Genomic DNA, 13643 nt, shown 5'->3' with positions numbered 1-13643 from the left:
TGCACGATCATCGAGCCGCAAGGACTTCCCGCCTATTGCTCGCAGCGATCATTATGAGAATGAAGTTTTCAAGAGATTAAAGCTTAGCGTCAATGGATATTAAGGAAAATAAAATCAATGAGCTTCTACCACAAACCAAAACCTTTCTTTCGCTAACTCAAATCATGTTTATTATAGTTATAGATATGTTAATTTCGCATGTAGTGCATGCTACGTAAATAAGGCCTTAAGATCAAAATTTTAATAATGTTTTGTAGCGGACATATGGGTCCAAGAATATTTTGGTCAAGTTGTATATTCAGGGTGTTTCGGAAATTTAATCGTGGATGGCACCGAACTATCGTGGTCATTACAGCTACTATAGGCCCCAATTGAGAACCCACACTATTATAGGTTTATGCTTCTATGTTCTCTTTAAAGTGCCCATGCTTTCACATCAATATTATTAATAATCACACGTGAAAGCTCTCACGTGTGCGGGTCTACGTTAGTGGGAGACGCTCCAAAGACTATTAATAGACACTTCCCAAGCAGTCTAATCAATTCATAGTAGAAAAGAAACTACGAAATATTCTTATTTTCTTCGAAGAGACAGATAATCTCAGTCTCACGTGAGAGCTTTGCTTGGCTTTCATTCTGATTTTTGCACGTGCCTCAAGCTTCTCTGTTATTACCTTAAAATCGTATAGGCCTTGGTTCTAAAAATATACACTACACGTTACGGGTGGTTTCGCCGGATTGGGACCGTGTAGCGTAGCCTGTGTTGGCTACGATTTCAATACAGCTAGATCCCTTTAACTCTAGAGGCTGGGTTAGAAAATGCATGGAATGGAATTTATGGCGAATTAAAAACGATGGTCTCTCTGCTCTGACTCATGTATGTCCCAAATTAAACTAATGGTTTACGGTAATCTCTTGTGTTTTCATTAAAATATATAAGGTTTGATTCATTGCGTAATTCATCTTATTATATTGTTTAATTTGCACTCATGGTACATTATACATAGAAAGATGCAGTTTGTGATGTTAGGCCTAATAACACGGAAATGGTGCTTCTCCAATTGAATAGTAACATGGCTTCCGTGGCTCAATACCATTATTGCATTAAATTCGAATGTTCAATTTATCGAGCAGAAAGCGCGGGGCTAGTCATTCGCCAAAATTTTCTACACCTGATTATAGTCTGTCAAACGAAAGAAGAGCCCTGAGAAATTTGTCCAAATTGGTGTCGCCACCATCGACCCCATAGTACTTTATCAACTTGTTTTGTTTTGTCAATAGTCGTCTGTAATATAGTCTGCTATATACAGATACTTTAACTTATGTCATTAAAATATATTGCAATGCTAGTTCAACAAAGATAAAACTGGTGTCTTGTCGTTAATTTTGTTTTATATTCTTTAATACTCGATGATCGTAAAAAACCATGAAACATAAACGTATTAAATATATATTGCAAAATGTATTGGTTCTATTGCGATTAAGCCTATCTGTTTTAGCAGACTATATTACAGACGACTATTGACAAAACAAAACAAGTTGATAAACTACTATGAGGTCGATGGTGGCGACACCAATTTGGACAAATTTCTCAGGGCTCTTCTTTCGTTTGACAGACTATAGTGATGTCTGAATTTTATGAGAATTCCGATTAATACTGAACGAATTCCTTGATTTCCGTGATTTCGATTATTTTCGGTGATTTCTGTAACCTTTACACTGATTTCCCGTTATTGCCGCAGATTAATTGTGATTTCTGTTTGAATTTCGGTGATTTTTTGGTGAATGCCGTGATTACAACTGGATTCTTCGTGAATTTCGATGAATGCAGTGATTATTTCTATTTCAACTTATTTTGATTTGTATTTTGGATTTTCGAATTCCTCGATTGATTATGCGTGATTATTTCACGAAAGGTGTGATAACCAAGGTGTAGAATTCATTTGTACAGTTTATCAATCCCAACTCTTTTTTTTTATTGTTTAAAAAAGGACCTTAAAAGTCATCAATTTCAAGGTATATAAATAATAAATTTTTTCTTATTGTTTTTAAAAGGTATACTTTATCTCTTTTGACCATACAAAGAGAAGTTGATAAAATATTTATAATCACACAATAAAACCCTGTAGGCTTGATTTTTTTCTTAGAACATAAGAGTAGGAGGTTATAATTTCATATCTTGTACCATATTTTCAATTTCCGACAATAAATAAACAAAGCTAAACTAGTTTCCTAAGTGATCTAAAATGTGTCATCTGTCAAAACTCTTTTAGACCTTTAAAGTTTCGGACATATACAGGGTGTTTGTGAAAAGTCCATCAATAATGAAAGGGCGTATTTATTGGGCCATTTTGAGTCGAAAATGTTCTATGACATTTTGCCGTCCGAGCCACGGTTTTCGAGTTATGATTTGAATATTTTAGGGATGACCCCTTCATTAAATTAGCGCTGTCTTTCAATTTCTTAATTAAATTTAAGGGGTCATCCGTAAATTACTCCAATCATAACTTGAAAACAGTGGCCCGAACGGAAAAATGTCATAGAACATTTTCGACTCAAAATGGCCCAATAAATACGCCCTTTCATTATTGATGGACCTTTCACAAACACCCTGTATATAATATATATATAATATATATAATATATAATATTTAGTCAATCTTGCTTGATATAAACTTCTAAAATATTCCAGACAGTTCGTGATTTGATGTTTTTGGCTTATTTAATCGTTAGATACCTTTAGCCTTTACCAGTTTAAAATCAAAAAATGTAATGCAACAGTTATGTTCTCTGAAGTATATTGCCAAGCAACTTAAGTTTATTGATGCCATATCGTATATACTAATGGCTTTTCAATTGGAATTTTCTACGAAATAGTTTTCTTGGATTGAGAACGAAAGTCAATTTAAAATTGCATTAAGTGCATCTATGTCTAATTCAAAGGAAAAGTTCAGGTAACATAACATTATACCTTAAAAGAACGGCCTTTTTCTAAATATAAAAGGAAAAGTAGATATATAGAAAAGAAATTATTTCTTATTACAAAATAATTAGCATTTAATTATAGGCTTAAAAATGAGGCCTACTGCACCATACGCCATTGGTTTAGTGGGGTCTGCTAGCCCGAACCTCTTAGCCCTACCTTACCTCTCTCAGCCTGTGAGAATTCAACCAGTACCGTTAGGGTAAGAGGTTCGGTTTAGCAGACGCCACTAACCCAATGGCAACAGCACAGTAGTCCTCGTTTTTAAGACTAATTAAATGCAAATTATTTTGATATAAGAGATCATTTATTCTTTTTAACTATTTACCTTATATATTTAGAAAAATTCCGTTCTTTTAAATTAAAATGTCATGTTACTTGACCTTTTTCTTTAATATTGCTCAATGGTGACAGATTGCTAACAGCCAATGGAAAACGGCATAAGTTTGGCAAAGGTTTAATTGGTTTAGACATTTATCCATTATAAAACAAACTGCTAGATGATTTTAACCAGATGCTAATCATAAATTACAGTTTTTATCTCCTTTTGGTGTAATTTTGTGTTCGTTCTCTCAACTATTTCAACCACCGATGTCGTTTTCACATAAAAGGCTAAAACATTTTATTGTGTAAAAGCTTAAATTTTTTTTAGTTAATTCTAACGGTTGTTTCACCACTAGAATATTAAATAAATGACCCGAACCTAGTTTCTAGAGATAAAGACCGCGAACCTAAAAATTTTCCGATTGTAATGGTTCTTAAAATAAGCGCGTAAACCTCCTGTCGTCTGCAAAAGCTATTTTTAGAACCAGCATCCCTATATTTTCTTCTCTTTTTTTCGGTCGTTTTCCCCAATTTGGATTCAAGACGAGAGTTCAGTAAAAGCCAAAGTTTAAAATCCCTCTTTCCTTAGCCGGATATCGGAAGGGGGTTAAGGAGATTGCTTCCGCTATGGTAACGAAGCACTTTCCGCTTGAACTTAATGCCAGTTCCTCCTGTCTTTTTACTCTCGCTGTTTCCATTAAAACGAATGGTGGAGAATCTATTTTTAGATTACGGTTGCTTCTGGGGGCCAATGGGGATGAAGGTGTAATAGTGGGAATGGGGGGGGGGTGGAAGTAAGTAAGTACGTCATGGCACGTGCAAGGTTGAAAGGTCGCGCTCTTAAATTACAAGGGGAGATATATATCTAGAAGTGAGTGCACTATATTGCAATAGCGTCATGCAATGCGACTGACGACGCCATAAGATGAGACTATCTCTGTTAAATATCACTTCCGCCTGTGAGAATTGCAATATATGACTCTCTCTTTCTAGCTTTATTGCAGAGCTAGCAAGCCAATAATGGCTTGCCTTGAACTAAGTGCGAATGATTATAAGGAGAATTAAATATAAATAGCTTAAAATAATTATTTAATATATATTTGAGTTATTTTCTACAATAATAGCTATGCCAGGGTCATAATTTAAACAAAGCACTAGATGACAAATAAGTTATCACTTCCTACTACGACACTCAACAAGTGTGTTAAATGATTTAGATATTTGTTTACGTGACTGTTCATTCATACTTTACGTACGTTAAGTGTATCAAGAACCCACACATCTAAGGCCTATAAGAACTTTCAAAAAGCGATTTTACGTTTTCATGAACTCGTGCTTTTGTTGGATCGTTACATATTGAAGGAGATTGGTTCGGAGTGGAAATCACCATACCCATAACGTAGAAAACTCTACAGCCACCTACGACAACGAAGTCCTCCCAGCATGCTCAGCGTTTTGGTAGGGTCTTATGGCACTGAAACGTCTAGGATGCCCCTCTGCCTTAAAAGTAGAAGCTACTACTCATACAAATGCAATGGCGCTACATGGCAGCACTTAACAATCGCCTACGGAGGGAAGGGGCGTGTGCAAGGAACAATGGGAGAATTTTAGTGACGTAGATCGTCCATCATAATTTCCACTTGTCAATATGGTATGAGGAAACAGGAAGTAGCGCGCTTGATAACATGTAAATACAGCCAAATCCTTGAAACTATTCTCAGATTTTATGTGGATCATTGGGTGCATTAAAATAATGTTAAACTATGACGATACAAAATGATGTTTGGTCGAACGCGGTTTGAAAAGGTATTTCAATTTTCGAAAACGTTCTGAAACTTATACTTTAGAGATGGCGAACTTTAGGCTAAGTAAACCCCAACCAAAAATGTCTAAGAAAATTTCAAATCTTATTTGTTCTTTCTATTTCACGTGTGATAAAGGTAGCACACACGATACTGGCGCTAAAACTCTGGAAATAAGTTCTTGTTTTGTTTTTATCTTACCCATATATGAAAAGAAATACATAAACCACGAAGCGCGCGCAAAAGTACGTAACTCTTATGCGAAGGGAAATAAATAACTTTTTGTTTATCTCGTAACACTACCGAGTGTATTATTTATGAATGAAAAGTTTCGTATCGGAGATGCAATAGATGCAAACGCGTTGGAAAGACCCGTAATCATTGTACTCTAAAGGTGGCCCTTACGTTGCAGTTTCAACTTTTCTTTTGCATTCGTTTTTCATTCATAAATTATTAAACCGTGAAAGCGAAGTTTCAACATTAATTTTATTACGTACGATGCTTGGGTTAAATCCTACTGGGATTGTAGGATTAAATTTATTCAAAACGCGTGGGCCATCTGAGAACGTGCACGGCTGCGTTAGAAAATATCTTCGTGGACTTGTGTTAGGCCTAGCGCTTGTTTTGGGCTTAAAGTCCTTTAAAACCGAGATTCCCTTGAAGTATATCAAATCTCAATTCGTGCGCCAGTACATGGGATTCAAAGCTGAAATGAAATTTACAATTCTATTCGTCCGATTGTTTAGTTTTTTTTGCTTCCCACGTCTTGCGCAAGTTGAAGCTGGACTTCATTTTGTTAAGGTGACGTAGGTAGACGATTATTGAATAGAACATATGGGCAATCTATCGTAATTCTATTTAGTAAGGGTTCCGTTAACCATAACGTAATTTTTGTACTTTATAGAAAGTACTTTCGGTAAGAGCTACCAGATTACTTGGCTGCCATTTTTCTGTACACTTGGTGTACACTCAGCTCTCAAAATGGGTTGGCGGGGACATTAGAATTATTCTACCTATAATCCATTTAGCTGGTCCTTTTGAGACTTTTGATACTACTTCCCCAAAACTCAGACTGTTGTTTGAACTTGACGTTTTATTGTTTAGTAAGGTTTTAATTGAGCATTCCCAAAGTGTTTGGTATTGCTTAATTTTCTCATCTATTAACTTGTTGATAAATAAATGTTAGTTTCATTAATCAGAGTGATACTCTGCGGAGTGTAACGATCAGCTTAATTGTAGTTTCTGGCCATTTTCCAACTTCCTATCCTCCTCACATCGTGATACCTTCAATCATCTAGGGCGTGGTAATTGTCGAAAACAAAGTTGTAAAACAATTTTGGAGCATTATAAATAAATACGCTTAAGGGATATGGTTTGGAATACAATTATTATAGTCCAACGCAGCGAGACTCATCCGATATAGTAGCTAATGTTTACAATAATTGCTTTCACGTTGAGTATACCAAGCTTCAATTATTTCGAATTACTGGGCGAAGAAGCTACAGTTGCTAACAGAGCTGTATATAATAAACTGAAAAATTGATATGTTTGTATGGAAACAAGATCGTTAAGGATCAAAAGCAGGGATGGCCAACCTTTCTGGATAAAGGGCCAAATTCGAACCATCTCGCGGGCCAGGCACCTATTACCTATAGAAAGAAGCAAACTAGTTTTTCAAAAGTATTTAAGTCTCTTTTACTCCCGAAACTAAGTATATAACCTTAAAGTAACACCAAATTTGATGAAATCACACATGAAGTGATTTTTTAAATGCCTATAGCTTGGACATTTTCTTTCTTGAGAACATATTTGACCGTTATTTTAATTTCTCTTCTGTCCGACCAGGGATAGATTTAATTTTAGAAGTAAGAATGAAGAACAGAGTAATGTTTGCGCGCGTCAAAGTCCCGGACCCCCTTCCCCAGGACGGAGGGGTATAAAAGAAGAGGCGGGTCATAGCGACAGATGTAAAAAGTAATTACGTATTATTCGCCGGCCCTATCAGCAACGTCATCAAAACGTAGTTTAAGTGGGCCAATAAGATAATTTAAACTTATCGTTACGTGTTGGAGGGAGGAGCTCTATACTGGACTATGAGTCGGACTGAAGGGAATACTAATCGTTCTCCATTCCTACTTCTAAAATTAAATCTATTCAAGAACTGATATTACATAAAATTAAATGGTTATATCGGTTATAATTTTTTAAATTAATTAAGAAAGGAAATAAATTTTTCTATTATTTTCTTCTGTTTGTTATAGGTGTTTATAAGATGGATTTCATTTGATTATAGTACCTTAGTAAGTTAATTCATGTCTTTATTATTTTAGGTGAAGAAATATTTACATTATTGGGTGGTTTTGGTTACCTATTAGAGGTTTTCTATCCCTAAAAGTCGTGTTAAACTGTTTTAGCAGTAAATAGGTCTTCGACCCTGATAAGTTTAGTCCTGAACCCAATATTTCAAAATTTCCCATCCTCAATTATTCACAACTGAAATGACTATGGGTTTAAGTCCAAAATATACAAAGAGTTAGAGACAAGTTTTAATGAAGTTTTGGCGGTCATGTTCAAATAGATTATTATGAAGAACTCTTGGCGGCGTTACAGATCTCTAAGAAAATAATTGCGCAAGAACTAAAGCTGCAAAAAAACAGTAAAATAAATTACACAAAATGTACGTTTTCTTTTAACAAGAAGGTATAAACTTTCGACTTAAAAAAGAGAACTGGCAAGTAAACAAGATTACGGCCTAAAAAAGGTGTACTGAAAAAATGTTTTATAGTTTGCCGCGAGTACTTGCTTCGTGTCAAGGAAAAGATAGGGTTAACCTTCTTCTAAAAGCCTTGTTCTCATTTATGCTTCCATAGCCTACTCCCTAATTTAAAGGCATATTATAAGATGAATAATTTCTACAATATTCCCAAGTAAAATTTTTAGCTGACTGATTTAATGGGTACTTGTTAAAGAAAACTTCAGGTAACATAACGTTATGCCTAAAAAGAGCGGCCATTTTTTTCTAAAAATAGAAGGGAAAATATTAGAAAAATAAGCGATCTCTTAATTGATTTTTAAAAACGATTTTCTTAAGTGCACAGGAAAATTATTTTGTTTAAAAACTCGACCAGTTTCGGTCACGTTATTGGACCATCATCAAGGCGTGTTTGCTGATGATGGTCCAATAACGTGACCGAGTTTTTAAAATATAATGATTTTCTTGTGCACTTGAAAAAAATCTTCGATTTTAAAAATCAAGTTATGTTGCACACGGTGCTACTAATTTTCATTTCAAAATAATCTTCTCTTGCTTAAACGTAATTACAATTCATTTGGTTTTAAAAATGCTAACTACTGCCTCACCGCATCTTTAAGGGCGCCTTCTAGTCAAAACTCGCACCGGATTGCTTGAACCAACCCTGTAGGGGTAAAGAGTTCTGGCTAGCAGACGCTTCTAAATTTTGAGAGGTAGTAGTCAGCGTTTTTAACACTAATTAAATACTAATTATTTTTTAATGAGAGATCATTTTTTTTTATATATATTTTCCCTTTTATATTTAGCAAAAGACCTTTATTTTAAGGTATAACCGGGATCTTTTACTTTAAGAAAATGTTTTAGACTCGGTGGCCATCTTGTAAAATGGCGGCCAGAATACTGCTCAAGAAATAATTTTACAAACGGTCTCCATCTTGTAAAATGGCGGCCTGAAATGTAAAAGTCTTCCACTATGAGCAACATTATGTTTCGTCTGTCGCTAAGCCATTCGTCAGAATAAAATTTTAATTATTAATATCTACTTAAAAAATAATTTTAAGTTTTAAAATTAATTTAAAATGGGTGAAACGCCTAAAACGATTAGCAATAGAAAAGCAACAAACCACTTTCGTAGTTTATAGTATCAGCACACTTAATTTTAAGCATAAAATATCCTCTTAAAACTCCTTAGAAGACAATTAAGCACACGTCGTTAATTTATTTTCAACTAATTACGATCGGGAGCTCTCCATGCTAAACCTTTTAAAAAGGTTAACAAATTTTTAAGGGTCGTTGTTTAGGTAAAGAGGAGAGTCTCTTGTAAAGAAAATTGGCGGCTCTTTTTAAAATGAACCACTTTTGCTGTAAAGAAACGGCAGTCGTTAGCAATTATTTTCAAAGGCGACTTCTTCCAATTAATTTTTCTGAAGCGCCTTTCGCGACCCAAGTCCCTTCAGTTTATCCGTCCCTAATTTCTATCCCTTTGACGAATAAAATTTGCGTAATTAGTTTAATTTTATATGGACCACGTTTTTAGCGCAAATTAAGAATAAAATGCGGGTTGCTTCGACGTCACTCTTTACAGTTTTTCATTAATTTCCTAATTGACAGTTAGTTAATTATAGGTATACTTAAAAGTCCCAAATAGATTTTAATTTTTCTAGTTAATACTTTGTCAAGCTGATTAAGGTAAATTTAAATTTTGAATTTAAAATTTAATTTGAAGTTTTAATCTACACCTAAAATTCAATTGTCATTGAAGAAAACCGCTAGAAGTAGAATATACTTACCCTAATAAAATAATTAAATCATCCTGTATAGCGCCTTAATTGCTAAAAAGCCTCTGATTGGTCATTAATTTGCATTTAAAAATTTAAATGCATAGAAAAAAGCCATTGATAAAATGCAGATTTAAAGACAAACTATTTTTGAAGGTTAAAAGTGACTGCATCGCGTGTAACAAACTTTTAGAAAGAAATTCTTACTTTGTCTTTTCGGTTAATGAATATAACAAACCAGGAAGTAATATCTATGTGGACAATAGCAACGGTTCCAATATTGTATAACGTAGGTCATGGGGTCAAAAGGAATATTTTCGTGGCAAGAGAGTTATCAAACAGTGCTGCGTAATTGAAAATACAAATATTGCGTGCTGCGTCTGGCTTGTTTCTTTATTATTTTGCTTGATTACCTTAAAGCAACAGGAAGTTACTTCCGAGGGGATCGATACTAAAATGCACATTCCCTGCCAAAGCTTAACCTAGTGCACACATTCGCACAGTATCTGCTCCCTCGGTGTATGAGATATTTTCCTCTCATCTTAGCCTTATTCTTTTCGAAGTTTGGGAACTCGGTATGTTTATGTTCAGGACAAGACAGTCTTTTGTACCTTGGTATCCGAACCTTAATTATTGCCTAGAGGTTTCTGGTAACGAATATTTAATCTTCTGTTCATGGCAGGTAGGCGAACATAATAACCTTCTTTCAAGTATTTCTTCTATAGATGTGGCTTAATACACATTGGGTTGCATTGTTCTCTAGCCAAGTTGTCATATTATAGGGGTCGGCCGAATTGATGTTCGAATATAATTGTGATTCATATGCAAAGCGCGAGATATTAATCTAGACAGAGGTATAGTTATATTGTGATATCTCCCGCGCCTTGCATTAAATCTAATAATACATTTCTTCTATGGCTTTGCCAAATATACCACCATTTGCATTGAAGTGTTATTTTCTAAGTTTCAGTTATTTCATATATACATATGTATTATATAATTTATTAAATTGGGATTTAAGAGTTTCACAAAACTTTGGGCCCAAAAACTCGGAGCTTAAAATTTAAAATATAACCTGTTAACGGTACTGTCACCTTAATTAGAGGTGACATTTAGCAAGGAAGGTAATAACCTCTAGCTTAAAGGAATAGCGACGTGATTTAAAAATGATCTCAAATCTAAAGAAAACCTTACTTTTTTGAGAGTTTAAACTCTTCTGATTCCAAAAATATGCTTGATTAATATTTAAATTTGAGGGAAAACACAGAAAAAACACTTCAAACATTTGAAATTTGGGGGCAAAAGCAAATTTACGGAGAAGATATTTGGCGGGTTTTTCTCCTTGATACGTCACTCACGGCATCTCGCGGGAAAGACAAGCGCGAGCGCACGAGACTCCCGAGTCTACTAATGCCGCGCGAATCTGAATAAAATAGGCTTAACAAGGCGCGGCGACACTAACAGGCGTCACGTGAGCGACATCTAGAGAGAAAATTTCTCCTTACTACGTCATCAAACGAAACAAAATTTTAACTAAGCCTTTTCCAAACACAATACTTGGATTGCAATTTTCTAAATTGCTACGAAACCAAATTAAAAAGTAAACATATCATAATAAACTAGATTTTTCAAGCATTTTTTTCGCATATTAAGTTTGTGGATGACGAAAATTATGTCACTAACACTTTAATTTGTATTATTTTTAAGTTCTGAAACGACGGTTTATACCAAGGAACTTTTATGAACGTAACATCTAGTCATTACAAATATTTTTACGATGAAACCTCAAGACTGAAACCATAAAAGCAAAGAATCATAAACTTTTCTTACCTTGAGAACTATCATAGGCACATATATATTCTGATGTTGTAAACTGCTTGATGATGGCCGATTTGCCAACTTCGGATGACCCTAAAACCAGAACTCGGTAACTTTTATGTTCCGGTGGTGGTTCGGGTTTTTGAACCAATTCGGTCATTGGTTCGTTTGCCGCGGTGGGCTGACAAGACACGATAGCGGCGGCTGCTGAAGTTGTGGGTGCAATTGGACTTACGGATCCTTCGCGTGTTTGGTCCATTGGTAGTCCCAAAGACATTGGCGAAACTTGTTGGCTGCCACCGTGGGAACCGATTGGTAAAGTTAGTTCGTGGTCACCAGCTGGAGTTAGTCTACAATGCACGCTATTATTCGAAGCCACGCTGTGCGTTGACCTACTCTTGGATCTAAACGAGTCACCTCGGTTGATTAAACCCTTTGAGGTAACTGAAAAGTTTCTCAATCTGGTGTATTCTGACTCGTCCGTCGGTAGTGGCAACGAATTGTTGGAACTAGCCCGGGAAGAGCCATCGTGGTTATAATTGTTGTTGTTGTGGTATCCACTACCAGGCATTGTCATATCGCAAGGGATACTCGCGATACGGTTTCTGAATCTTTGAGTCGAATCGTGCGAGGATGGTCTACTACGGGGTGTTCGTAAACTTTGCGAACGACTTACCCCGCTGCTCGATTTTGTGCTCAGATTTGGCGACGTGGGTCCCAAACGGGTACCACTTGTATTTCGCCTGATACTTCTCCCTCCATGAGAGCTTGGGCTTCGTTGCAGCAGCATGTTGGAGCTTGATCCGCTGTTCGAATGATGGACCGGCACTGGACACAATTGCGGTTGGTCCGTGTGGTTTGGGGATGGTGACGGTGTAGGCGATGACGCGGACACTGTGATTCCCGGTGGTAACACGTTACAAGGATAGTTTCCTGACGCTCTGGGCGAGTGTACTATTCGAATTGTTGTAGGCTCGTCGTATGAACTGTTTGTGGCACTACTCTCTTCCGAACTGCGTCTTCTTGGGAAGAATCCGCAACCAAAAACTGGTCTAGTCAAACCACCTCCTTCGACGTCTAACGTCATCTTTTCTTGGTTTAAAGCCAAATGAATATTGGGCATTTAAACAAAATTATGTTCGAGAAAAAAACAGATTTTTTTCTCTATATCGTTGCCAGTAACTAGGAATGCCAATTTCTCTTTTTCGTCGAAGGCCCTTCTTTCTCTTAATTCTCCGAACCTTCCTTCAATGATCCTCCTCTTGTTTGTGTGTGTGTGTGACTGTTTCTTTTTAGCTCATACTCAAGCGCATCCGAACTTCTCTTTTCTCTTCTACTCCCGCGAACTTTCCAGCTTCCTAGAGTTTTTTCCCTTTAGTGATCCCTGCCTCTTCTTTCCACGAACGTCGAATCTACTCTACTTGGCACAAGATACGCTCTCGCCTTATAATGAGTGAGAGAGGAAGCCGTTGCGGCTAGAGACGCTTGAAAACGGGAGGAAGGGAATGTATTTCGTTGGAAAAGGAGAGGGCTATCCCAAACAACCAGAGTTTTACTATGAGGGGTTCGAGAAACTCTGACAACGTTAAGGTATAAGGACTCTAGGCTGAACGTTGCTCGAAACATGGAGCTATGAGAGAGAGAATTGCGTCTCACGTGACCGCGGCTGCGCTCCTGGCACTTTCGTGACCGAAACAAAGTTCGATTGTGCCAAGCGTAGACCTCTTTGCAGAATTCCCTTTCTCTAGCTCACTACGGAGATCGAATGACGTCAGAAAAGTCTAAAATACGAAACAAGAGAGCCTGGAGTGTTATATAACTTCGTTTGACAGTTTCGGGATTTAAAGACTCATAGTAGCTATGAAACGATTAGATGGACCAGTTTCCTTCAGGGTCAATGCACCATTTGGAAACACCGCCGTAATCAATTACGTGTAGTTCATTCTTTTTTTAAAAAAAGGTGACGCAAAAATGAGTGAAACTTGGAAATTTCAGTCCTTGACTTCTGATGGAATTTAGAGTTTCAAAAGGTTTTAGTATATTTTTGCTGATGAGAAACATACTGATATTGACATCATTGACAGATAACACTGATAATGAATATGGCAAAAGTTGAGTTGTCGTATGTTAAGAACTGGAAACATCGTACATATGGGACATATTAGACGGATTACAGTATAATGTTT

At 36.3% G+C, this 13643-nt stretch overlaps 1 protein-coding gene across 1 annotated transcript in view; it reads right to left on the bottom strand.

The window, feature by feature from the left end:
- Window positions 1-13129, bottom strand: part of LOC149588228 (uncharacterized) — a 50359-nt gene extending 37230 nt beyond the window's left edge. The window contains exon 1 of the mRNA XM_089862818.1: window positions 11470-13129. Coding sequence (XP_089718944.1) covers window positions 11470-12580 — 1111 coding nt within the window. The 5' untranslated portion in view covers window positions 12581-13129. The remainder of the gene's footprint in view (window positions 1-11469) is intronic.
- Between the last annotated feature and the right edge of the window lie 514 nt (window positions 13130-13643).

The sequence above is a fragment of the Phalangium opilio genome, unplaced genomic scaffold, assembly GCF_054372755.1.
Source record: "Phalangium opilio isolate 3A_F unplaced genomic scaffold, DU_Popi_V2 ptg000662l_1, whole genome shotgun sequence".
Taxonomy (NCBI): Eukaryota; Metazoa; Arthropoda; class Arachnida; order Opiliones; family Phalangiidae; genus Phalangium; species Phalangium opilio.
Note: the sequence above shows the minus strand (reverse complement) of the source record. Positions and strands in the feature narration are given on the sequence as shown.